Source organism: Gadus morhua, chromosome 9, assembly GCF_902167405.1.
Source record: "Gadus morhua chromosome 9, gadMor3.0, whole genome shotgun sequence".
Classification (NCBI taxonomy): domain Eukaryota; kingdom Metazoa; phylum Chordata; class Actinopteri; order Gadiformes; family Gadidae; genus Gadus; species Gadus morhua.
In genome coordinates, this window is record NC_044056.1 from 16,922,779 (window position 1) to 16,950,409 (window position 27,631).

Here is a 27,631-nt window from a genome sequence, read left to right on the forward strand (position 1 = left end):
TTAGAAATGCAAAATTCTAAATGCCGACACTGGTTACCTACCACTCTCGTTGAAACAACGATCTGTCGATGAGTGGGTGAAGAACAGGGTTTAAGTAGGGCAGGATGGTGACCGGAGATGGATGGCAGGTTGGCGTGTCCAACAGGTGTAGAGCCACGGAAAAAACTAGGGATCATCTTGCCCAAAGGGGGGAGACGGAGCAGAGCATCCGCTGGGTTTGGCCGAGGCCCGTAACAGATTCAGATTCAGACAACCTTATGTATCCCCAAGAAGGGCAATTCATTATCCAGTTCATACACATGCCTCAAAAAATTAAAAATCATCGACAAGACAAGTTAGTTAGATGTCAGAGGCCACAGATCAATGTGTCAGCACACGGTTCATGAAGGGAGGTTTGTTTAAAGGAATGTAATAGTTATTTATAATGACTACTAACAGCTTTTGATAGCCTAATAGTGGAAGGAGTGACTGACTTAGTGTAGACTAATGATTGATACAATGACATTAGATGGTGTTAAAGACACTTTTTTTGGTTGGCTTGTAGTTCTTTTCCCTATGCAGCTGTTTTCAACCGTATGTTGGTTCTTCATAGAACTATTTAAGGAAAGGTTATTTAAAGAAATATTGAGCAACAGGTTCTCTGTGTAACACTTACCCTATTAGTAACCTTAACCTATTACTAACACTGACCCTATAATTAACCCTTACCCTATTACTGCCCCATATCCCAACCACAATATCTATACATTGGCCCCCACAATTATGTAAATGTCTTTATTACAATTAAAAAAGAATAGATACAAAAATCGTGGCAAAACAATGATTCAATAACAACAAAATGGTGATCTGCAGAAGTGCAAAATGCATGGATATATGTCTATCAATACTACATTTAATATCAATGAGCCTTGCTTTATGATAGCCCTGTGACATTGCAAAGAATTAAGGCAATGTTTGCATTTTCTTCACATTAATTGAAATTAATTAATTAATTAATTGAATCAGCGCTACACATCATGGTATATTAAGAAAAGTGAAACCCTTGCTTGACTTTGCTAAATATAATTGTCAGTATAAGAGCGGGTGCCAGAGCCCTGTTGACAGCTATAGGTTTGATCACAACTTGTAGGGCATTACAATCCTCTCTACCCGAATATGTTGGGCATCATGGAAGAATACGAGGGTGAAGTCTTGCGGACCACCAGCGTGGCGACTCCCTTCACGTCCTGGAGCCTGTCGGAGTCAAAGTCCACCAGGAACTCCCTGACCCCCGCCCTCATGGGTGTGAAGGACAGCTCCACAGACACACGCTGGCCCTGGAGCGATGCTACCACTGAGGGGGAGAGAGACACAAGACATGATGGGCATATCTATATCACGGAGTACATATGTAGTAGTATTTACATTATCTCATGAGTATTATGAAGAGTGAGAGTTGAGTACGGAGGGAGGAGAATAGGGGTTTAAGGCATGGTTAGGAAGATATGGAATATTGAAGAGAAAGGTAACATGACTCAACAGACTAATTTGCCCAAAAATATTATTATTTTGCATAAAATATCTATGAAAGTATTTTACACTGCATTTGATTCGTTTTATATACAAGCGCTGTGCGTATATTGACTGACAGCTCAATGCTAAACCCACTGTCAGGCCAGCATCAGATGTTTTTACATACTGGTGTATGTATGACAATTGATCGCAAATTAGGAAAACCCTTCCATATCAGTTAAGTGATATGTGTTATATGTTGTTTGTCATCACTGATTTATAAAAAAATTTGGACAGATACTTACGATATGCGGATCTCTTTGGTGGGAAGTAGGCCAGCTCCTTCAACAGTGAACACTCCTCGGTTCAGTGGCACTGGCAATGGATTGGTGAAGGTGATGACGGTGGTGATTTTCCTATTTAAAATCACCCAGCCAGGAACCTGGAGAAAGGAGAGATTAGGATGTTAAATGGGGGTGCACTCCACTCTATATCCACACTGGCTTCTTGAGCGGACGATGTTGTGGAAAAACTAACACTAAAGAGAGGAGCCTGAGTTGAATTTAATATATTCAAATGACCTGACATCTGACCTTTAACCTGTCTATCTGCATATAAACTGGCAATGGTTTAATGTTAATCAACAGTTTTTAAGCTTTTTAGATATTAGTAATTCGGCACTGACACTTATATCAACTTATGTCCAAAGGACGAGGCTTAGCATCTTGCTCATGGATAGGAAACCCACCTTAATACTGAGTTTGGGCTTGCTCAGTGGGATGTTGACCATCTCCAGGATGGATTTTTCCTGGCCGGACAACTCTTGCCACCCCTATCACCCGGATGATGTTGTGCTCGCTGACGGACTGAGGCATACTTAGTGTAGAGTAAACGCACCGTCTCCCTGTGGACTGTGGGGAACAGAATGAACACAACAGCAAAATAATATGTATACACAAAACGACCATAGCTAGCCAGAACTTTGTACTCCATTACTAAATTATAGAATATGGGAATATATATATGAACTACCAAGTTTCTAGAGATAAACCGCACCCCATATCCATGAGTCAAAAAATAAAGGAGACTTCAAGGCTTTGCTATACAGGGTGTAATTGGTGGTTTCATACTAAATAGCCAGCGCCGCTGTTTATGTCTCTAAACCAAGAAGGGTTAAAGTGCTGGCATTAGACCACGTACCTTTGTGGAGCAGGAATGACAACATTGACCGTGCTATTCTGGCACTCTCCCAGGTGCGACCGAGTTATACGTGACAGCCTTTGACATCATGTTCAATTTGCAGCTGACTTCTTCGTCTCCCATGTTCTCCAACTGAGAGGAAAGAAGAATTATAGATCCGTTGATGATAGGACCTATCCATGATGCAATAACCTCACAAAGACAGGATCGTACAGGGTATGCACTCCCTGCATCTCCATCCGTTATGTCACTGAATGACACTACAACTTGCCTCAAAGATGACGTCAAAGTCGGTCCCGAAAACAGGCTTGGCGTATCTGATCTCCAGCTGCACGTTTCCTGGTTCATTGGCTGTGAGAGAAATAAATTTAATCCATGTAAATTACTAATGTATAATGAAGCTGAATAAAATATCTGCTGGCCGGTTTCACCCATGGAGCGATCAAGTCAATCAGCATATCGGAATAGATACTGCTGACCATTATCAAAGCACATGCTAATTAATTAATATATTCTGAAGAATCACCTTCTGATATGCATGTACAAAATTTTCAAACATCTTTCTTGTTGTGGGTTATCCTCCGTGGGCGTACGAATTAAATAATGAACATGACGTTGTTGCTTGCTCTGTGGTCGATTTGTAACAAAAGGACTCTAAACTGCACCTGGGATTTGATTCCTCTTCTCCATCCGGCCCGGAGATGCGTCCGCCCTGCCTTGTTGTACACCCTCCCGCTTCCTTGGCTGAACCTGTGGAGGCAGGAGCAGATTCGGTCACCCGCAGCCCAATGGACATGGGCAGATCCACAACCTCTGCCGAGGCCAATATTAACATCAACTGTGCTCTAAACTAAACAGAAGTTTTCCTTCGGATGTAGTTAGAGTTGGGGCTAACAGTGATCAATGAGAGATTTCTTAATGTCTGTGTGTCGATCGCTGTGGCCCTTCATCCTCACCATACCATAAAAAGTGGAATTTCATCATCATGGATCTTTGTCATTGTTAGTACTTCTAATTCTAGTCTTAACTTGATCAGCAAACGATTAACATGACTAATATAGGTAAGAAAGTCGAAATCTTTAAGAGTACCCTGTTCCATTCACAGGGTACCATTAAGGATTTAGTATTTTATACCGTTATGATAGGGTGCCCATAGCACCCCATGATAAAGGTATAAGTGAGTATGACACTGTCTGTTGATGTCAAAAAGAAACTAACCTTCTTGGTACTTGTACTGAAGGGTTATATCTTCCCTCTCGTTACTGTAAGGACTTTTGGTGCTAATGTTCCTCCCCACTTTTGCGGAGTTGGATGAAAGCTATGAAACATTTAAAAAGAAAAGGAAAATTAATTTCCGCAGCAATTCTTTTTTTAAAGATAAGCAAAAAGAGGTAGAAGTTATAATAAAAATGGATAAAGAATAAAGACATGCAAAATAATCACCCACCCGCTTTCGCTGACCGTCTGGTCTGATTTCCCAATTGATGATGTCTGCATTCACCTCAGCAAAGACAAATGGAACATCAAACTTCACATTGAGGTCCCCTTCTTTAATGGCCTTCAAAGGACATGGGCCACAGCGAAACATACCTAGAAAGGAAAAAATACAGATTCATTAATTTATTTTTCAGTGTACATAAAGCGACTTTGCACTTAATTGGCAATAATAATCCATAGTTACTGGAGCATACCAAACTCAGAAGAGTTTAAAGAATAAACATAATATCCAAAGCATAAGTCGTTTATTTTGCAGGATTTAAACTGGGAGCTGGGAGCACAAAGAAATTAGGCAAATTTTGCAAGAGGGCCCTACCACTACTCCTCTCCTGAGGTGTGGGGTCCAAGACTTGCCAGCCACCATATCCTTCAGGTAGATCTTCTCTCTGCATGTAAGACTCGATCCAACAATGAAAGTTCCTGACACGCAAAATAAAATAAAAAAACTCATAATCACACAAAGTTGTGAGTTATGTTATGAATTCCTATAGGGACTCATACTACATAACATAACAGATTTCTGTGTGTCTGCATGTGCTGTGAACACGAGAGGATCCTACCAGATACTGTCAGCATGGTTAACACTCTGCCTATGTGTGTTGTACACTCGGTCGATGGAGAGGTTTCCGTCTGTGTCATGGGCTGACTCAAAGTTGGTGATGCAGCGTGTGGGGATGCCCAGGCATCGCAGCACTGTGAGGGGACACATGACACATGAGAAAGGCTAGAGTCCCACCATGCATCTGTCCTGTCCTCTATTTTGCGTCAAACTAGTTTGTGTTAACTGTAGACATTCATGGACAAGTCATGTAACAATGCAAAGTAAAATTCAGGACGACTTTCAGATGAGGGTTTGATTCAGTATGTGTGTATATGTGTGTGTGTGCTTTTATATTGAGTTATTCCTCTGACCTGTGCAGGGCCACGGCTGCCTAACAAACACCAGCATTGGCCATACTTCACTCCAGACTTTGATTGCTCCACTTCTCCAGGATGGGCACCACTGCTCATCCATTTGGTTGGCTGTACTCCACCTGTGTAAGGTTCCTGCCATTTCCCCACCAAGACTCCACCGTCACGTGGGCATTCACCTGATAAGGGGGGTTACAGAATTAAATATTTTTAAGATGAAAAAGGATCATAATGCAACTGTTTTATGCTCCTGTGCCTATCATGTCGTTATTACTTCATTATTTATTACAACAGTTATTTTAATGAAAGAGCACTAACGCTGCAAGCTTCACAGCCGGACACAAACAATAGCTTATTTTGGATTTCTTCAGGATAAAATAGATTTTAGTTACTTCTATTTTGGCCATGCACATCCGTATAAAACCAGCACTGCGATCTGGTTCTGCGTTTGGCTCTGTTGTCCTGATGCAACACACACATAAAATTAACTAATAGTGGAAGTGGGTGTAAATCTCCTACCATGGCAACGACTGCCCTGCTGATGTAGACAGGGTCCCATCGCTGACGCATGTCGTTTGGGGGGTCTGACCTCGCTGGCTTAAAGCGGTCAAGGATCTCAAAGCAGATGTCCATCACATTGTCTTCAAACTGAAAAAGTCACAAAGGGACAGACAGCAAATGTTGGGAGTGTCATACAATTTAGAAAGAGAGTAGAAACTCCTGATTTTGAAACTATATCATAATAGTCATAAAATAGGAATTATCCAACTGTGTGTGTGTGTGTGTGTGTGTGTGTGTGTGTGTGTGTGTGTGTGTGTGTGTGTGTGTGTGTGTGTGTGTGTGTGTGTGTGTGTGTGTGTGTGTGTGTGTGTGTGTGTGGTTTCTGTGTTACCTGTCCGAAATTCCATGGCAACCCACTCATCCAATCCGCACTCCCAGTGAAAATGCGACCATTCTCGTTCATAATGTATTCCTTGAGCAGACTTTCATCAGGGAGGTACACAGCATCATCTAATGACGCACACACACACACACACACACACACACACACACACACACACACACACACACCACACACACACACACACACACACACACACACACACACACACACACACAAACAAAGTTGATATGAATCTCCATATTTATATACGTGCTTCTGGGTAATGGGGATGTGCTGCAGAAGTGAAATGACATGTGAAAGGTCAAGTACATTCATTATCGGTTTAAGATTTTAGATGTATGTGGATGTCCCGTTTGTTTGTGCACATGTGCTGTGTCTTTGTGTGCGAGTGTTTGCTTTGCTAGTATTACCTTTGCACCAGGGATTAAACAGCAAGTACATTTTGGTAAAGTCCGTCCTCTCCAGAAGTTTATTCCCTGACATCAGTTCAACAGCCAAGCGGTACTCGCCAACGGCAGCACGGGCGGGACTGTACACAGTCAGCAGTAATTCGTTCCTCGCGCTCTGCTGGTGTAACCACCACTTGTCACCAGACCCTCCAGCCGTTCGCTGTCTGATCACAATATCATCATTGTTCTTATCTGTGGAAATGCAAGGTAGCTTAGGTAGGATACAGCAATAGGTTTCAAATTGGTAATCTGAAAATTTCCGTCGAACTGAAAGTGCAACGTGCCGGTAAATTGTGTCATTAATTACCATGTGTGCTCGTAGAAGGAATATATCTAGTATTTATTTTTTGTTGCTGCCAGCAAGTGATGCAATTAGCAAAGTAATATAGCTGCGCAGCACGCATTGCACAATATAGTCATAAGGGGGAAACCTAGGCTCCCACCCTGACAGAAAGCGGGATTGGTGGTCAATGAGCTGTCAAGATGTTACTCTGTAAGAGGTTGTCACTGCAGTCAGCACGCTTTCAGTAGCGATGGCGTGTTACGTGGTGTATATGATGGGTTTGATTTAGTGCGCGCTCCCGTTTAATTAGTACGATTAGTCCAACTTAAATTATTCTAATGCTCACATCATTAATACATTTCCTTAATACTTCCCACACACATAATTAATTGGTTTAGCTACTTTTGCTACAGAAATTATCTGTTTTGTTTTCATACGATCATTTTTTGTAGGATAGGCCATTTATGAAAAGCTAATTCAATGTGTTCCCTAGGCCTAGTTACCCCTCTATCCCCGATGGAGTTACTGAGGGATTTGATTTGTGTTATGGATTGTGTATCAAAAGGTTCGGTATCCCAAACAAAGGAAGGGCAACAGGCACACACTTTGAGGCAGGAGAAGTTGTTGAAAAACAGTTGGTCCAATAAATATTTCAAAATGTTAAAGGAATAGAGCAGCAAGAAGTGAGACTCTTCAATTCACGTAGCTCTATTATATGTGACCATCTCTGCATTGAGGCCTTGAGTTGCTTACCCTGCTTTAAGACCAGGGCCAGCTCATGGCCGGACTGCAGCGGGTCGGAGAGGTGCACCGTCAGGGAGAAGGCTTGTCCCCGCCGAACAATCAAACGCTTCCTATCAATCTCCTCAGTTCGGTGTTCCCGGTTGTTTTCCTGGCTTCTCAGATCAACACCAGCAATTAAACCTTAAAGTGAAAATCAAAGACAGGATGTTAAGAAGTAAAACACAGCTATGTGTTGTTTGGCTAGTGGGATGACTGTCCTGATTAATTCTTTATGTGGAGGCCCAGTGCCTCAGATCTGCTGTAGTAGGTCTATTAGTTTATGAAATGTGGATTGGTCATATCACACTCTAGTGCAGAGTTAGACGCAGCACATTTCTCATTCCTACAGTAATCGCAAGAGACATCTTGTTGTCCTTATAAGGTGTAGAACCACCGAGACAGAAAGTAAGGAACGTTTTACAAAGAAACAAGTGGAAAAGGGAGAGAGGAAAGATATTTGCAGATGCAAAAAGATATTTGAGAGAGAGAGAAATAGAGAAGAAGGAGAGAGAGAGAGAGAGAGAGAGAGAGAGAGAGAGAGAGAGAGAGAGAGAGAGAGAGAATAATTGATTCAAAGGACAGGCGAGGAAAACGTGGGAAGAAAAACAATGTTAGAATGCTACTCACGGTTTGTGTGGGCCATTATCTTTGCTAAATTCTTTCAAAGAGTTGCTCTTACACTGGTCCAAGTTTACAGCGCTAGGCTCTAGCCTACTCCTCATCAAGACGCTGTATTTATACAGAACTGAACTGCTCTGAGCCAACCTCCAGAATCACACACAACTTGACCTCTTGACCTCGGACATAACGTTCTTAACACACCCACTAGCATCCCTATTTTCACATCCTCCCTCTGACTTTTGGTTATCTCCGTAATACAAACTGGAAGCGATGAGGGAGGGGAAGAAAATTAGATGGAATATTGCAACATTCTTAGGTTTCAGCATTATTGCTCATATTGTTATTTGCTTCCCCATACCGTCACTGTATGGTATGTATGTACACAGAGAGCGTGTGTCTGTCCTTCCATCTATTCTCATGGGCTCTGAACAGTCCTATTATAAATTTTTGTGAATTAGCAGACAATTTTATAATATCGTGTGTCTTACAAGAGGGGCTGAGACGAATATATTTAATTTCCTAGGACTTTGGGTCAAGCCCTTGGATTGGTGACAGATCAGTGATTATGACACATCAGGGAACATCTGTGTAGGAGCCATGAAGGTGTTTATTAATGGAAATAGATAATTTCGTGGTTTATATTTGGTTTATTTTGGTTGTTATATTTCGTAACTTTTGTTGTTTATTTTGATATCACAGTAATTGGTTTACGAATCATATGGGCGGGTAACATCTAGTTAATATAATCACAGGTACGCTGGTGCGGGCGGAAGTAACTAGGAAAGAGAGGGTGAGTTACTGGGAGGTCGTATTTTTTGTTGACCGCTGTTTTTGCTTAGATCGCTGTGATCGATATTCTTCATACTTTGAACACGTTATGATAAGTTGTCATACTTTTTTCAATAAAAAACCGGTAAACGGAATCTCGGATCTCAGTGGATATTTTGTTTAGTACAGCGCGTCGGACAATCAGCTTACACCCTACACTCAGCCTCTCAGCGACTGCTTCGTTTGGATACTAGTCGCTACATTTTAGCGTTTGTGTTACTCTACATACTCATTGTTGTGTTGTGTGGAATACCCGCTTGGTTTTCAGCCAACTGCTATTGGGCTGAAAACTAGGCGTGTATTCCTGGAATGTTTGGATATCAGCTTTTTCGGGAAGAAGTCTGACCTCGTCCCAATCTCACCCTAGTGCTAGTTCAGTGACCTGGACCACAACCACACCGTCTCCCTCCAGAAAGGAAGTTGATGGATGCAGGAAGGGTAATGGCATGCATATATTTCCTTCAGTCCTCCCTGATTTCACTCTGAGGCCAAAACTTTTAGTGGTAAGAGAAATAGAACAAATAGCCCGATTAAGAAATAGCACAACGGAGAAATATAAAAAATAACAACAGAAATGGCTATCTCATAGTTTGTTCGAAGTTTGAAGGACTACCATCTGGATGGTTTAGGATATTTAGTGTAACCATCACAAAAACATTTGTACACATGCACACAAACACTCACAGTTGTTTGTCCAGGGCAACAATTGGCTCTTTGTTAGAGACATATGGGCCTTATGGCTGAAGACCAGCAGATGTAAAATAGGTGGGCCAACGAGTGACAAACATGCATACACCTTCTTTAGAGGCCGTGGGATCTCTTGGCTTCTATCACCTGGATGCCTACTGCCTGGCACTGGTACAAATAGTCCTTATATCACTGTCCCCCTAGTTTTTCCGATAAAATTAGCAATCGATATGTTCCAAGTTCCCTGTCTCTGTAGAAATGGCACACTTCACTGACTGCTCCAATAATAGACTGGTGCTTATAATATGGGTGCGTTTTTTTGTTTAACATTTTCTAGTAAAGCGTTTTTGGTTTAAAACATACTGCCGTCTTTTGAGTTTTGCTTCTGATTCCCTGTCCCTGAGTCAAGGCCTGACAACTTTGTGTTTGAAGGGTCAAATAAAGGTTTCCTCCTAGGGATGTCCGATATTGGCTTTTTTGCCGATATCCGATATGCGATATTGTCCAACTCTAAATTTTCGATTCCGATATCAGCCGATACCGATGTCGATATTTGGGTTATTTTTTTCCTCAAACCTAATTTAGGTAACATTACATATCTCCTGTTGTGGAATTAACACAACATGCTTAATGTTATTGTGATGCCCCACTGGATGCATTCTTGAATGCAACAAGGCTTTCCAAATGTTAACATTGTCTGTGCAAAATAAGAAAAATACTTCAACTTAATTTAAGGGAAAAGTGCAATGTTTATTTTTATTTATTTTTTTATTTATTTTCAAAAAAAATCCGATACCGATATTGACAGATATTACATTTTTATGCTAATATCGGGCCGATAATATCGGTGGGCCGATAATATCGGACATCTCTATTTCCTCCCTTTCCTCTCCATATTGTATCGATATCATATCAATTGCTTAAATGATGATATTGTCCACATAATGGATTATATAGCACAATTCTACATAACACAACGCAATAACAATTCTGCTGATTTTCTCATAATTTCTTCATAGTATCTGAAGTCACACAAAATATAATTTTCTTAACCATGAAGCCTTTCATCTCACCTGGTAGCCGGTTTTGTTCACACAACCCTCCAGAGGTCCACAAAGACCTAAAGCTGATGGACACTTCTAAAACTGCAGGCCTTGAGAATTAGATGAATACTTAAAGTAAGCAGCAGATTGAATCATTGAACCTTTGACCTATGTTTCATAATTTGACACTGTCCTTTCAAAGTTCTTGAAAAAAGAAATTAATCAACTTTTATTTTATCAGAATTTCAATCTGGCTTTAGAAAACGGCACGGTACCATTACTGTTGCTCTGAAATTCGTAGATGATATTACTGAATCTGGACAGCAGGTAATCCAGTGCAGTTATTATAGATTTGTCAAAGGTGTTTGACAGTGATCCCCCTATCCTTCTGCAAAGGTTCCCCAGCATTGGCTTGTCCTTCCAAGCAGTAAAATGGTTCACTAAATACCTTTGTGATAGAATGCAATGCTGCAGTAAGATGGATCGCATTATCATACGGATAGGTATACCTACAAGCAAAAGATTATTCTTATTTTTTTACTCTTCGTATTTTTTATTCTTCTTACCAAGAGAATGCCCCAAGGACTTGTCAATGTATTAATTTGTCCTATGCACAGTAAACCCAAGGTCCTTCTGAATAGTGAAACCCCTTGTGACATGGCAAGCAAAAAATACATAGAAGGCATTAGTAAGAAGACATCCAATTATTAAAAAGAGTCATAAATAAGGTAACCAAAGCAAAAATAAGGGCAAGACTAGCAAAACATTTACTTAACAAAAATAAAACATGAGCCTCATTCCAGAGAATGTAAAAAAGTGAATATAGCATCCTGGTGGTTATTTAAATAGATAAATATTATATATATATTAGTGGTGGGCTGTTATCGGCGTTAACGGCTGCGTTAACGCAAAACTTTTATCGCGCGATAAAAAAAATATCGCCGTTAATCTATTTTCAAACACTTCCTTGTTCGGACCCATCACGTGACTGAACTAACCAATCAGAAGCTAGAATTTAGACTGAGGTAAACGTGAGGGAATCAGAGAGGCAGATTCAACAGAATATCCTGACTGTGTTAAATATGTAAACATGTAAATATGTGAGTAATAATTGTGTAACATAAATATGTGAATGATTTACTTACTAAAAATTGTAAGTACATTTCTAGACAATTAACTCCAATATAAATTATATTAATTTATTCAACAACTTTCAAATATTTAACTTCTAAACCTTACATTATTATGGATTATTACACGGCTCTCCTCAATGCTGTAGACTGCTCCATTCACTTGCATGGGCCTTCCCAACGTTCAGCTTTCAATTATTTTTGTTTTTGCTCTGTTCACTTGCATGGGCACTTCACAACTTCCGGCGGTGAATTATATTTGATAATTCACCGTTGCCAAGTATAATTGACAGTTGTTAAGGTAAACGAAAGGATTTTTTGATTTTTTAATCTAGATTAATTCCAAAATTAATCTAGATTAAAAAAAAAATCTATGGCCACCACTAATATATATATATATATATATATATATATATATATATATATATACAAAGTGGAGATATGCCTATGAATATGTAGATTCAATGAAGCTTATTTAAATTTAATATACAAGTGATCAGAGCAAGTGTAGGAGGTTTCATTTTATCAATATGATCAATATGATCAACACGATAAGTGGTGCTGGTAGAAAAAGCCTGATGGCCTGGGAGTGAGTCTGGTAGCCTGTGCTTAAATGCTCCGGTAAGGACTACCAGACGGCTGATGATGCACTCTACTATCTCCACCACCCTTTGGAGGGCCTTACAATCAGCTCTGCAGCAGCTGCCGTACCAGGCAGTAATGCAGTAGAAAGGATGCCTCTCAATAATCCATCTGTAAAAGTTTTTGAGGGTCTTGGCAGTCATGCCAATCCTCATGAATCCTCAAGCACGCTTTCGGGCAGTTTTGACCGCAGAGTCCTCCTACCTGGTCCAGGTGAGGTTATCTTTGACAAACACAGCGAGGAACTTGAAGCAGGAGACTCTCTCCAATATATGTGTGTTGGGTTTGTGAGTTAATTCTGAGATACCGCCTCTAATAGAAAGGGATTGTCCGGGTGGAACCGACCTCTGCGGATTCCGCCCTAGCAAGAAAGGCTGCTAAGGTCTCAAATTAGGGAGTTAATTCAGATTGGGAAAGGATCAAAATATATAAAGTAATTTCAATTGTTGAAAATAGGAGCTTAGGGCTAGTGCCAGAAGCATCAGAAGAATAAAAGGAGAGGTAGATACCAATTAGACAAACCAGAGTGCTACCTGGACACAAGCCGGACTGACGCCGGGATTCCACCGGACGCGTTACGGCCGCGTTACGGCTGCGTTACGGCTGCGGCACGGAACGGCTGCGACTTCTGCCCTGCGCGCATTTCCACGGAGCGGCGGCCGTATTCACGCAAGATCACGAGATCACGCGATAATCCTAAACCTAATGTACTCACCTTCCACTCCCAAAACGACCAAGTAGGTCTATCTGCAGCCGGAGCCACTTGCCAAACACGCCCGTTGCTCTGCCAGACACGCCCATTGCTCTGCCAGACACGCCCTTGCTCTGCCAAACACGCCTTGCTCTGTCCAAACACGCCCATAGCTCGTGGGCGTGCGTAATGCTACAGAATATAAGACCGCCGCCCAGTCCCGTCCTGTTACGTTGCAGTCACGTGACTACCACGTGGTCGACTACCACGTGTGGACTACCACGTGGTCGACTACCACGTGTTCCGCAACAAGCGCGAATGGTTTTTGAAACCTGCTTTAAAACACGATTTAAATTCGATTAAACAATTCAATACAATACAAATATAAATGAAAAACAAGTGTTATCTAGCGATCCGTTATCTGTATTATGTTATTTCGTCTTTGGAAACATGAGCCGAATGTTTTTTGAAACCCACCCGGCAACGGACAACCCAATCAAATCAGTTGTCAAGTTGACTGATGACGTAGGCCGTTACAAATTTGCCATGACACCACCACATAGAACGAGCAATGGGCGTGTTTGGCAATAGGCGTGTTTGGCAGAGCAATGGGCGTGTCTGGCAGAGCAATGGGCGTGTTTGGCAAGTGGCTCCGGCTGCAGATAGACCCTACTCAAAACGACTGCAATTAAATGCCACGCTTTTTCCTTCCGGCCATTGTCCGGAAGGACAATGGCCTTCCGCAGCGCTATCATTCCGTAGCATTTCTATTTTTGCCGCAAGCCATTGCTGAACCGCGTCAATTTCAACAGAGCAGATCGAGCAGGTCAGGAAGTGAAAAAGTAAAAGCCATAGAGAATCCGGTCAATTTTCAAAATAAAACACAATACTCAGCTCATGTAGCCTATCACAACTTCACATCAACATTATTACGTCATGACTGGTGGCACCAGGTCAGCAGTCAATCAATCAAAGGGTCTCAGAGGGTTGGCAACATGGACGACGAGAGACTCATTGTCGAAGTTCCGCAACATGAAGTCATTTATGTACCAAATCATCCTTGCTGGGTTATGTAACCCAGCAATCCAATGGTCAAACAATGAAACAGAAAAGGGGAAATAACACAAAAGCAAAAGCATTCAAAACAAAATAGCAAAACAAAACCAAAACAAAACAGCACAGCTAAAACAGAACTAAAACCGTACAAAACAGCAGCAGGGATCCTAAGAAACAAGAGACACTAATTAAAAAAAGTTCAAATGGGAACTCAAAACTGTTAAAAGACGGGGACCCTACTCACCACCCTAGGAGGCAACCAACAGAGGCTGAGTTCAGCCATCTTGGCCCTTTTATCTTGCACCTGGGTGCAGGAGGAGGAGCTAAGATGGGGTTGCATTCCCCTACTGAGGTTCACCACACCTGCGTGCTTGCGCAATACCATACTGCTCGAGAATGCAGTATCGCTGTCAAATCTGTCCCTGGGAAAAGTAACGTTGAGCTAGGGTGGCCGCGGTATACGGTGTTACCGGTGTTGAGGACATTGCTCGGTGTTGCACACCGGCAACACAGTTTTTTTTTTACAGTAATAAAAAAGAATTCAGTAGAAATTAATGATATAATTATAATTAAGAAAATAAAACCGTTGGAACACACAAGACCGGTAACCATAGCAACGCCGGTAAACAAACCCTGCGAAGCCCAACCCTTACGAGAGCTCCCCACGCTACGGCCATCCGGAGGCGCACAGAGCTTTTGGCCGTGATATTATATATAAAATTATATTATGCTATAGAACGTTATAAAACGATGTCACCGAGAATTGGCGCGCTGCCAGACGCTGTCACCGAGTGAGAGGAAAGTTGACGGAGAAGATGGTGGTTGACCTAGTTTCAAAGTTGATACCGTTTATACTCAATAATACCGGTGTTGACACAAGTGTATTACTCGGTGTGGAAATGTCCACACCGCAGCAACCCTATGGTTGCGCCGAATTGAAAAAGGAAACCGCTATAATGAAATAGCTGTAATATTTCCACATTAATTGATAAAATAACAGTTATGATAGGGGCGGGTCTACAGGTGAGTTATGATCAGGGCGGGGCTTTAGGTGAGTTAGTGGTGGGGCTACAGTTGAGTTAGGGGCGGAGTTACAGGTGAGTTATGTGCGGGACTACAGGTGAGTTACGATCGGGGTGGGGCTTCAGGTGAGTTAGAGGCGGGGCTACAGGTGAGTTACGATAGGGGGGGGCTACAGGTGAGGTAGGGGCGGGGCTACAGGTGAGTAGGTTTGACACTTCCTGGGCCCTATTTTAACGGTCTGAATCGCAAGTGAGAAGCGCGAAGCGCAAGCAGCTTTGTGGGCGGTTCTATGTCAATGTCGCTATTTTACCGGCGCAAAAATGACTCTTGCGCCCGGCTAAAAAGGGTTGGTCTGAAGTAGCCTAATTACCCAGAGGTGTGGTTTGGGCGTAACGTGCAATAAAGCAATGAGAGTGCCAGCCCCCATCCCCTTTAAGAGCCATGAGCGCATTTGAATCTGACAAGTTGATATTTGACAGCGCGTCTGCAGTCTCCGATGAGACAGATGCACATGCATTTCAAACTTCAAATGGCTCAGTTTATGGCCAAATAATATGGCCTAATTCACACATGGAATAAGGTTTTCTTCCACAACTTCGGAAATACTGAGTCCTCAAATCAATTTTGGCAAAGAACACTTAACACACATATGATATGTGGTAACTGTGGTTCTATTTAATGATTTACGCAATATATTATAAACATCGTTTCTGATCAGTATTGAATGCATGATCGTTATCGACTTGTGTTCCTAATATGCATGTGTCCCCCCATGTGTTAATATACTGTACATTGCCATTGTCTGTATTATGCTTTACGTGTTTAGTTTGCGTGTGTTTAAACAGATGGACGCACACACGTTAATTATTATTTTACAGATACACACACACCGCCCGCAATCATTCATACTTTTTAACACTCACTTGCGGTATAACAATGTTTTCTCACGATCAAATACTCATCAACCCTAAAAGTTATGGGCATGTACACGATGTCTGTGTCAAGAAAATATGTGTTTGCTGGTGTTTGAGGATGCATTGATTTAAAAGTACAACTTAATACCGCTGTATCAGCTGTTCTTTCCCAAATAATTGACCAAGAATGAGTGGATAGGTAGATGAGAGAAGCAAAGTGTATGCGTGAGGTGCACAAGCTACATTATGCATGCGCCCTTAAAATAGCATCTGAACAACGCGCCACTGACTTTAAACCAGGTATTTCCTGGTTTGTGGCGCAAGTGATTTCTGAAACTGCAAAATAGCACCAGGGAACGCTTGCGCCAGAACACGCCTCCTCCTTTGGCCGAACCGCCCCGAGATCATTCCCTAATTTACCGACGAGTGGCGCAGGAGGGAAAAGAACGCTCTGCGCCAGTTGCAAACTAGCAACGACACATGCGTCAGTGTAGAAAGTAAATTGCGCCGGATGCAAGATAGGGCCCCCTGTGTTGCCAGTCGAACATAGAGGCCCTGCTGGCGACTGGACTCCAGAAACACACCACCTCTACCGGGGCTTCAGAGTGTTGGACAAGAGGTGTGTGTGTGTGTGCGTGTGTGTGTGTATAATGACCTTGGTGTTTGTGTGTATGTGTGTGTGTGTCTATGGCCCAATCCCAATGTCCGGACTCACAGACTCACAGACTTTGCTGCGCGTTCTTGCAAAATTATTAAGGGTGTCCCAATGTCGTGAGGGTTTGAGTCCACACTTACCGAGCCCTTTCCGTGAGTCTGCGTCAGTGCAGTCTTCATCTAAGGGAATAACCCACAGTTTAAAGCGTTGTGACGTTACTGCGGAGACCAAAGGGAAATTCGGAAATTAGGTAGGTAAACAACACGAAGACGCTATTGTCAATGCGTGACAAGATGGGAATTTCAGCCTTTTTTTAGTGAGCCAGATCATTTGGATCAGCTCACCAACAAAAGCCGGCTCGTTTGGCTCCCAAACGGCTCTTCATATTACTACTTGTATCTTTTATAGTTCAGCCAAATGTAGCCCGTTCTGACTTATGATTAGTAAGTGTAGGCCAATATTCACCCTTAATTATTCAATACATCCTTTGTACTGAAGTATTCAAAAGTAAAATGTATGTTTGTCAGGGCTCACTTTCGGATTGGGCCTATGTGTGTTTGTGCAATGGCCTGTGTGTGTGTGTGTGTGTGTGTGTGTGTGTGTGTGTGTGTGTGTGTGTGTGTGTGTGTGTGTGTGTGTCTGTGTGTGTGTGTGTGTGTGTGTGTGTGTGTGTGTGTGTGTGTGTGTGTGTGTGTGTGTGTGTGTGTGTGTGTGAAATTGCCTTAGTGTGTTTGTGTAATGGCGTGTAACGTTTTCGGTTTAGTGCATGACTTTGGGTACAGCGTTGTTTCAAGGCGGCTGATGGTAAACCCACCAATATCGACCTTTGGTTTTGGATATACTGGCTTCGATTTCCCTTCCCAGTAGATTGGTTTTATTTTAGTTAATGTTAGGGACTTCAAAGTTGGTTGCACCAACAGCGTTGTTAGGTTTGCTTACCATTTAATCCTCATGGTATTGGCCATGCGCAAGGAGGGAAGTAGTAAGAAAATAAATCAAGGTAGATACTGTTTTGACTAGAACTGTCATGCCAAGGTTTGAAATTAGCTCAGAATATGGAATGGGTTGCTCAAAACAAAAAACAACAATCTGTGCAAGCACTAAATAGAATTGAGCAGATGCACTATCTTGAGATATCTACAACGTAATTTTGCCTAGTCAAAACTTAATTTAAGATATCTGTAATGGGCGTGAGGTTGAACCCAAGAACAGCACAGACTAAGACCAGCGTTGGAACAGTTCAACAGTTTATTGTCCAAACAGGGAATCCAAGCTAGACAAGGGGCGAGCAGGCAGAGGGGTCAGGGAGAGAAGGCTGTTCAGGTTACCAGGGCAGGAACGACGAGGACGGGTCAGGAACAAGCAGGGTCGAAACCAAGGCAGCATTCCGGGAAATAGTACTAAGATGTGTGTCATAGTAATCTGCCTCGTCGTCTGACGTCCTGCCTGCAGTTCTTCAGTTCTGTAGTTATGTTTTGCGTTGGCCAAATGCTCATCAAATGCGTTGAAGTTGCTGCCAGGGTGCTGGCAGAGATGGGCAATGATAGTTTCTCTGGGCGAAGTCCAAGCCGGAGAGCGAGGGCCTGGTCCATAATGCTCTCGTCGGCCCCTGAATCGACGAGGATGGTGATGGAGTGGGAGCCAGAAGGCAGCAGGAACTCACTGGAGAGGCTGGTTCTTTTAGGGGAGGCAGGGACAACGATGGAGCTCGCCAGCATGCCTCCGTTCACAGGTGAGCTCTGGCTTTTACTGGACACCGGCTGACAAAGTGTCCTGGCTGGCCGAAGTACATACAAAGGTTCTGTCTCTGCCTTCTCTCCCTCTCTTCAGGTGAGAGGCGGGTGCGACCAAGCTGCATAGGCTCAGGATCCTCCACACTTAAAGGAGCGGTTGAGGCAAACGAGGTGGAGGCAGGAGTAACTGGAGACTTGGAGTGAGGGGAACTGTGTGGCAGGGCAGAACATGACTGGAACTCTGAGCGTCTCTCCCTCCTGCGAGCCTGGATGCATAGACGGCAGTTCATAATATACGAGTTCATGTTTATTGTACCCAGTCCCCGCACAAAGACATCACAGAGAGCGGTCGGGCTCCATTCACACATGGGGGCCTTGGTGAGGAAGTCTATGGAATAGGCCGTGAGAAACCCCATAGACATGAATCACAAAAGTGACGTCATTTCTCCTATAGGAGGAATGTCTTTGTGGATATCTGAAATGACAATTGTGGATAGGAAGAATTCAATTGCGATATCCGGAATGTTCTTTTTGACCAGGCAAAACTGAATTACGGATATCTGCAACACATCCAGTCTAGTGAATTTATTTCAAATTGGCTTGCCATGAGAAGGGGTTTGGTTGAAACTCTGGCAGGCTCTTTCTCCCAGCTCAATAAAGCATATGAGCTGCCACATCTACAGCATCCTGCTCAAAATAATAAGCAGAGCAATCCAGCTGTTTCAATCCAATCTCCAGACTGTATGTCTTTCAGAATCCAAATAAGGAGTTCTTTAAATACTGCATCAACCAAAGCCCTGGGAGAGATTGGATAACCCGTGAGCCAGTCGCCTCAGTTTAGCCAACACATATTTGGCTCAAATAATAGTTTGCTTAAAATGTCTTTATTACAATTACAAGAATAGACACAAAATTCGTGGCAAAACATTGAATCAATAACAACCAAATAGTTATCTGCAGAAGCGCAAAATGCATGGATATATATCTGTATCAATACTACATTTAATATCAATAAGCCCTGCTTTAGAATAGCCCTGACACATTGCAAAGAATGAAGGCAATGTTTGCATTTTAATAGAAATTAAATTATTCATTAATTGAATCAGCACTACACAATCAGGGTTCAATCATGGTATATTAAGAGAAGTGAAACCATTGCTTGACTTTGCTAAATATATTTGTTAGTCTAAAAGTGAGTGCCAGAGCGTTGCTGGCAGCTAAAGGTTTGATCACAACTTGTAGGGCATTACAATCCTCTCTATCCACATATGACTGGACACTTGGAAGAATACGAGGGTGAAGTCTTGCGGACCACCAGTGTGGCGACTCCCTTCACGTCCTGGAGCCTGTCGGAGTCAAAGTCCACCAGGAACTCCCTGACCCCCGCCCTCATGGGTGTGAAGGACAGCTCCAGAGACACACGCTGGCCTGGAGCGATGCTACCACTGAGGGGGAGAAGACACAGACACAGACATGATGGGCATATCTATATCACGGAGTACATATGTAGTAGTATTTACATTATCTCAAGAGCGTTATGAATGAGTGAGAGTGAGAGTGAGAGTGGAGTGTGGAGGGAGGAGAAGATGAGGAGAAGAGTAGTTTAAGGCATGGTTAGGAAGATATGGAATATTGAAGAGAAAGGTAACATGACTAAACAGACTCAAAGTATTTTACAATGCATTTGATTCATTTTTATATGCAAACACTGCGTATATTGACTGACAGCTCAATGCTAAACCCACTGTCAGGCCAGCATCAGATGTTTTTACATACTGGTGTATGTATGACAGTTGATCATAAATTTGGAAAACCCTTCCATATCAGTTATGTCATATGTGTTGTAGGCCATTACTGATTTATTGATTTCTTTGGTCAGATACTTACGAAATACGGAACTCTTTGGTTGAAAGTAGGCCAGCCCCTTCGACAGTGAACACTCCTCGGTTCAGTGGCACTGGCAATGGATTGGTGAAGGAGATGAAGGTGGAGGTTTTCCTATTTAAAATCACCCAGCCAGGAACCTAGAAAAAGGGGAGATTAGGAATGTAAATGGGGGTTCACTCCACTCTTTGTCCACACTGGCTTCTGGAGTGGACGATGCTGTGGAAAAACTAACACTAAAGAGAGGAGCCTGAGTTGAATTTAACTCTATTCAAATGACATCTGACCTGTAACGTGTCTACCTGCATATAAACTGGCAATGGTTCAAGGTTAATCAACAGTTTTTTAGCTTTTTAGATATTAGTCATTCGGCACTGACACTTATATCAGCTTATGTCATAAAGGAGGAGGCTTAGCATCTTGCTCATGGATAGGAAACCCACCTTAATACTGAGTTTGGGCTTGCTCAGTGGGATGTTGACCATCTCCAGGATGGATTTTTCCTGGCCGGACACTCTTGCCACCCCTGTCACCCGGATGATGTTGTGCTCGCTGACGACTGAGGCATACTTAGTGTAGAGTAAACGCACCGTCTCCCTGTGGACTGTGGGGAACAGAATGAACACAACAGCACAATATTGTCTACACAAACGACCATAGCTAACCAAAACGTTGTACTCCATTTACCAAGATATAGAATATGGGAATATATATATATAAACTACAACGTTTCTAGAGATAAACCACACCCCCTATCCACTAGTCCAAAATAGAAAGAAGACTTCAAGGCTTTGCTATACAGGGTGTAATTGGTGGTTTCATACTAAATAGCCAACGCCGCTGTTATGTCTCTAAACCAAGAAGGGTTAAAGTGCTGGCATTAGACCACGTACCTTTGTGAGCAGGAATGACAACATTGACCGTGCTGTTCTGGCACCATCCAAGGTGAACTGAGCTGTAGGTGACAGCCTCTGACATCATGTTCAATTTGCAGCTGACTTCTTCGTCTCCCATGTTCTCCAACTGAGAGAAAGAACAATTATAGATCCGTTGATGATTGGACCTATCCATGAGAGATAACCTCACAAAGACAGCATCGTACAGGGTTATGCATTCTCTGCATCTCCATCTGTAGGACACTGAATGACAATACAACTTGCCTCAAAGATGACGTCAAAGTCGGTCCCGAACACAGGTTTGGCGTGCTTGATCTCCAGCTGCACCTTTCCTGGTTCATTGGCTGTGAAGAGCACATTAATAATGCACAATGAAGATGAATGCATTCACATGTTAACGTAAATATTAAAGTATATATTGCTGTGGTGGGACCTCTCAAGAAGTGATCAAGGGGATCAACATGGAGTCTAAGGGGGGGGGGGGGGGGGGGAAGGGGGTCAAGGGCTCCGAACCAAAGGAGATTTTTAGGTTTCATGCTGGCCGGAATCACCTTTGGAGCGATCAGGTCAATCAGCATCAGAATACATACTGCTGACCATTATCAAAGCACATGCTAATTAATTTTGTTTTCGGAAGAATCAACTTCTCATCTGCATTATAAGCATGCACAAAACTTTTCAAAAAATCAATCAGTCATTTTTCTTGTTGTTGGCTATCCTCCATGGGCGTACAAATAACCATGAAGTCGTTGCTCTGTGGTCGATTTGTAACAAAAGGACTCTAAACTGCACCTGGTTTTGATTCCTCTTCTCCATCCGGCCCGGAGATGCGCCGCCCTGCCTTGTTGTACACCTCCCGCTCCTTGGCTGAACCTGTGGAGCAGGAGCAGATTCGGTCACCCGCAGCCCAATGGACATGGGCAGATCCACAACCTCTGCCGAGGCCAATATTAACATCAACTGTGCTCTAAACTAAACAGAATGTTTTCCTTCTGATGTAGTTAGGGTTGGGGCTAACAGTGATCAATGAGAGGTTTCGTTATCTCTGTCTGTCGATCACTGTGGCCCTTCATCCTCACCATACCATAAAAAAGTGGAATTCAAATAATGTCATATAATCAATTTGGATCATTGTCATTATTAGAACTTCTCATTCTAGTCTTATCTTGATCAGCAACAATCAACATGACTAATATAGGTAAGAAAAGTCTAAATCTTTAAGAGTCCCCTGTTCCATTCACAGGGTGCCGTTAAAGATATAGTATTTTATACTGTATGATAGGGTGAGCATAGCACCTCATCGTAAAGGTATAAGTGAGTATGACACTGTCTCTTGATGTCGAAATGACACCAACCTTCTTGGTACTTGTACTGATGGGTTATATCTTCCCTCTCGTTGCTGTAAGGACTTTTGGTGCTAATGTTCCTCCCCACTTTTGCAGAGCTGGATGAAAGCTATTAAACATTTAAAAAGAAAATGCAAATGTTTTTTTTTAAAGATAAGCAAAAAGCGGTGGAAGTTATAATAAAAATGGATAAAGAATGAAGATATGCATTATAATCACCCACCTGCTTTCGCTGACCGTCTGGTCTGATTTCCCAATTGATGATGTCTGCATTCACCTCAGCAAAGACAAATGGAACATCAAACTTCACATTGAGGTCCCCTTCTTTAATGGCCTTCAAAGGACATGGGCCACAGCGAAACATACCTAGAAAGGAAAAAATACAGATTCATTAATTTATTTTTCAGTGTACATAAAGCGACTTTGCATTTAACTGCTAATAATAATCCATAGTTACCGGAGCATACAAAACACAGAAGAGTTTAAAGAAATAATCATGATATCCAAAGCATAAGTCGGATATAAACTGATATGGATATAAACTGATATGGGAACACAAAGAAGTTGCAAAAGAAAATATATATATATATATGCGTAAAGATGCCCATTTCTAAACTTGGCAAGAGGGCCCTACCACTACTCCTCTCCTGAGGTGTGGGGTCCAAGACTTGCCAGCCACCATATCCTTCAGGTAGATCTTCTCTCTGCATGTAAGACTCGATCCAACAATGAAAGTTCCTGACACAAATAATAAAAAAATAAACATTATAATCACACAAAGTTGTGAGCTATGAATTCCTACAGGGACTCATAATGCATAACATAACAGTGTGTCGTGTTCTGCATGTGCTGTGAACACGAGAGGATCCTACCAGATGCTGTCAGCATGGTCATAATTCTCCCTATGTATGTTGTACACTCGGTCGATGGAGAGGTTTCCGTCTGTGTCATGGGCTGACTCAAAGTTGGTGATGCAGCGTGTGGGGATGCCCAGGCATCGCAGCACTGTGAGGGGACACATGACACATGAGAAAGGCTAGAGTCCCACCATGCATCTGTCTGTCCTTTATATTGCGTTTACCAAGTTTGTGTTAACTGTAATCATTACAGTTCACACAAGTCATGTAACAATGCAAAGTTAAATTCAGGACGACTTTCAGATGAGGGTTTGATTCAGTATGTGTGTATATGTGTGTGTGTGCTTTTATATTGAGTTATTCCTCTGACCTGTGCAGGCCACGGCTGCAAACACCCAGCATTGGCCATACTTCACTCCAGACTTTGATTTGCTCCACTTCTCCAGGATGGGCACACTGCTCATCCATTTGGTTGGCTGTACTCCACCTGTGTAAGGTTCCTGCCATTTCCCCACCAAGACTCCACCGTCATCGTTGGCATTCACCTGGATAAGGGGGAGTTACAGCATAAAATATTATTAACAATGTAAAATGATCTTAATGCAACTGTTTTATGCTCCTGTGCCTGTCTTGTCGTTATTACTTCAATAATTATTACAACAGTTATTTTAATGAAAGAGTCCTATCGCTACAAGCTTCACATCCATACACAAACAATAGCTTATTTTGGGGTTTTTTCAGGATAAAATTGATTTTAGTTACTAATATTTCCGAATGCATCACATCCATATAAAACCAGCACTGCGATCTGGTTCTGCGTTTGGCTCAGTTGTCCTGATGCAACACACACATAAAAATAACCAATGGTGGAAATGGGTGCATATCTCCTACCATGGCAACGACTGCCCTGCTGATGTAGACAGGGTCCCATCGCTGACGCATGTAGTTTGGGGGGTCTGACCTCGCTGGCTTAAAGCGGTCAAGGATCTCAAAGCAGATGTCCATCACATTGTCTTCAAACTGAGAATGTCACAAAGGGACAGACAGCAAATGTTGGGAGTCTCATACAATTTATATACAATTTAGAAAATTTAGAAGAGAGTAGAAATTACTGATTACTGACATAATATAGGAATTATCCAACTGTGTGTGTGTGTTGGTGTGTGTGTGTGTGTGTGTGGTGTGTGTGTGTGTGTGTGTGTGTGTGTGTGTGTGTGTGTGTGTGTGTGTGTGTGTGTGTGTGATTTCTGTGTTACCTGTCCGAAATTCCATGGCATCCCACTCATGTAATCCGCACTCCCACGGAAAATGCGACCATTCTCGTTCATAATGTATTCCTCGAGCAGTCTCTCATCAGGGAAGTACACGGCATCATCTAATAACGCACACACACACACACACACAAAGCCTATATGAACCTCCATATTTATATACGTGCACTTGGTACTGGGGATGTGCTGCAGAAGTGAAATGACATGTGAAAGGTCAGGTAGATTCATTATCTTTTCAAGATTTTAGATGTGTGTGGATGTTCCGTTGGTTTGTGCACATGTGCTGTGTCTGTGTGTGCGAGTGTTTGCTAGTATTACCTTTGCACCAGGGATTAAACAGCAAGTACATTTTGGTAAATTCTGTCCTCTCCAGAAGTCTATTCCCTGACATCAGTTCAACAGCCAAGCGGTACTCGCCAACGGCAGCACGGGCGGGACTGTACACAGTCAACAGTAATTCGTTCCTCGCGCTCTGCTGGTGTAACCACCACTTGTCACCGGACCCTCCAGCCGTTCGCTGCCTGATCACAATATCATCGTTGGTCTTATCTGTGGAAATGCAAGGTAGGATACAGCAATAGGTTTCAAATTGGTGATCTGAAAATCAGGGCAGCCGGACTGGGGGTGTAAGGTGGACTGGCTGGGCGGGCCAAGGCATAGGGGGGCCCATGGCAATGACAACAACTGTTGACATTCCCCCCCCTCAACAGCTGTACTCCCCCCTCCATCCCCCGCCAACAACTGTCCCCCCCCCCCCCCCCATTTCCTTCATACTTCCCACACACATTAATTAATTGGTTCAGCTACTTTTGCTACAGAAATTAACTGTTTTATTTTCTTAACATTATTTTTTTTAGGATAGGCCATTTATGAAAAGCTAATTCAATGTGTTCCCTAGGCCTAGTTACCCCTCTATCCCCGATGGAGTTGCTGAGGGATTTGATTTGTTTTATGGATTGTGTATCATACCTTTTGAAAAACAGTTGGTCCAATAAATATTTCAAAATGTTAAAGGAATAGAGCAGCAAGAAGTGAGACTCTTCAATTCACGTAGCTCTATTATATGTGACCATCTCTGCATTGAGGCCTTGAGTTGCTTACCCTGCTTTAAGACCAGGGCCAGCTCATGGCCGGACTGCAGCGGGTGAAAGAGGTGCACCGTCAGGGAGAAGGCTTGTCCCCGCCGAACAATCAAACGCTTCCTATCAATCTCCTCAGTTCGGTGTGCCCGGTTGTTTTCCTGGCTTCTCAGATCAACGCCAGCAATAAAACCTTAAAATGAAAATCAGAGACAGGATGTTAAGGAGTAAAACACAGCTATGTGTTGTTTGGCTAGTGGGATGACTGTCCTGATGAATTCTTTATGTGGAGGCCCAGTGCCTCAGATCTGCTCTAGTAGGTCTATTAGTTTATGAAATATGGATTGGTCATATCACACTCTAATGCAGAGTTAGACGCAGCACAAGGTGTAGAAACACCACAGAGACAGACGGTAAGAGGAACATTTTTACAAAGAAACAAGTGGAAAAGGGAGAGAGGAAAGAGATTTGCAAAAAGATATTTGATAGAGAGAGAAAGAGAGAAGAAGAAGGGGAGAGAGAGAGAGAAAGAGAGAGAGAGAGAGAGAGAGAGAGAGAGAGAGAGAGAGAGAGAATAATTGATCCAAAGGAGAGGCGAGGAAAACGTGTGATGAAAACCAATGTTAGAATGCTACTCACGGTTTGTGTGGGCCATTATCTTTGCTTAATTCTTCCCAAGAGTTGCACTGGTCCAAGTTTGCAGCGCCGGGCTCTAGCCTTCTCCTCATCAAGACCCCGTATTTATACAGAACTGAACTGCTCTCAGTGTGTGTATGTGTGTGTGTGTGGGTGTTAGAATATTGCAACATTCTTCGATTTCAGCAGTATTGCTCATTTCAGTAATTGCTTCCTCCTACCTCACACCCTGATGTCACTCTGAAGCCAATATAACCTTTAGTGTTAAGAAAAATAAAACAAAATAGCACAATAAATAAATGACAAAATAACAACAGAAATGGCTATATATTTATCTGTTGGTTGACTGGTTTGACTGGTGCTTATCATATGGCAATGGCTGTGTCCTCTAATATTCCTGTTTTGTCTAGAATTAGACTCAAAAAGGTAACTTTCACCTGTGCGGAAAATAGCCAAATCTGATTCCTGTTCCTCTTTGGGTCCAACGTGACCTTGATGTGTTGAGCTCACCAATCTTGCAAATATTTAAAGTCATGTCAAATATCCCTTTTAATAAGAGTTCGATTTCTTGCCAGTTAAATTTCAGCAGAAGGATGCCACCTTCCAAATGTCTGCCTTCAAGTGTGGGGATGAGGCAGCTGCCATCAATTGAACCGTCAGGAAAGAACAAAAGTAGAGCTGGAGAAGCCACATGGAGAAACATAGAATGTGTGATTGTGTGACTGTAATGACTGTAGAATAACTATTATAGAGTGCAGCCCCAGATTTCAAGCCAAGTCCATAACCAACTAAAAGTTGCACTCTAACCATTGTGTTCATGTTTCTGTCCTCATAACACCAGTTCTAAGGTCATTGCACTGGTTTCCTGATTTCTAGATAATCAAGATATGACTTGTTGTTTGCATAGCACTAAATTGTTTAGGGCCAAATACTTTAATCTATTCTGTGTTACAAACCCACTAGCTCTCAGGTTATCAGTTGATCTGCTCACTGTTCCCAGGGTTGGAACAAAGCCTGGTGGAGAATTTAATTTGAACGCACTACATATCTGGAACAAACTTCCAAAACGTCTGAGGTCTGCCTCAAAACTACATGGCGAAATCAGTGCTTGGTCAAAGTC

General features: G+C 42.5%; 2 protein-coding genes across 2 annotated transcripts; both read right to left on the reverse strand.

Moving 5' to 3' along the window:
* Positions 1-758: 758 nt before the first annotated feature.
* LOC115551289 (protein-glutamine gamma-glutamyltransferase 2) lies at positions 759-26,631 on the reverse strand. Its single transcript, XM_030366962.1, is given in 21 exon segments — positions 759-1,316; positions 1,318-1,333; positions 1,797-1,933; positions 2,240-2,308; positions 2,310-2,354; positions 2,356-2,402; positions 2,692-2,698; positions 2,700-2,747; positions 2,749-2,823; positions 2,963-3,044; positions 3,360-3,441; positions 3,910-4,009; positions 4,139-4,281; positions 4,505-4,608; positions 4,749-4,881; positions 23,896-24,070; positions 24,417-24,545; positions 24,782-24,900; positions 25,115-25,345; positions 25,898-26,068; positions 26,515-26,631. Coding segments are annotated over 21 exon segments (2,100 nt in total). The 5' UTR covers positions 26,531-26,631; the 3' UTR covers positions 759-1,145.
* On the reverse strand, positions 5,190-8,295 carry LOC115551303 (protein-glutamine gamma-glutamyltransferase 2-like). The gene is made up of 6 exons (XM_030366987.1): positions 8,147-8,295; positions 7,490-7,660; positions 6,415-6,645; positions 5,993-6,111; positions 5,620-5,748; positions 5,190-5,279 (listed from the first exon to the last, which is right to left on the reverse strand). The coding sequence occupies exons 1-6, from the start codon at positions 8,160-8,162 to the stop codon at positions 5,196-5,198; spliced, it is 750 nt and encodes a 249-aa protein (XP_030222847.1). The 5' UTR covers positions 8,163-8,295; the 3' UTR covers positions 5,190-5,195.
* Positions 26,632-27,631: the final 1,000 nt, after the last annotated feature.

Excerpts from the sequence above, each read along its gene's own strand:
- LOC115551303 (XM_030366987.1), bottom strand. Across the intron at positions 6,112-6,414 it reads GTTTAATCCCTGGTGCAAAG|ATGATGCTGTGTACCTCCCT; the intron begins GTAATACTAGCA and ends GTGCGTCATTAG. Across the intron at positions 5,280-5,619 it reads GCAGGGCAGTCGTTGCCATG|GTGAATGCCCACGTGACGGT; the intron begins GTAGGAGATTTA and ends CCCCCTTATCAG.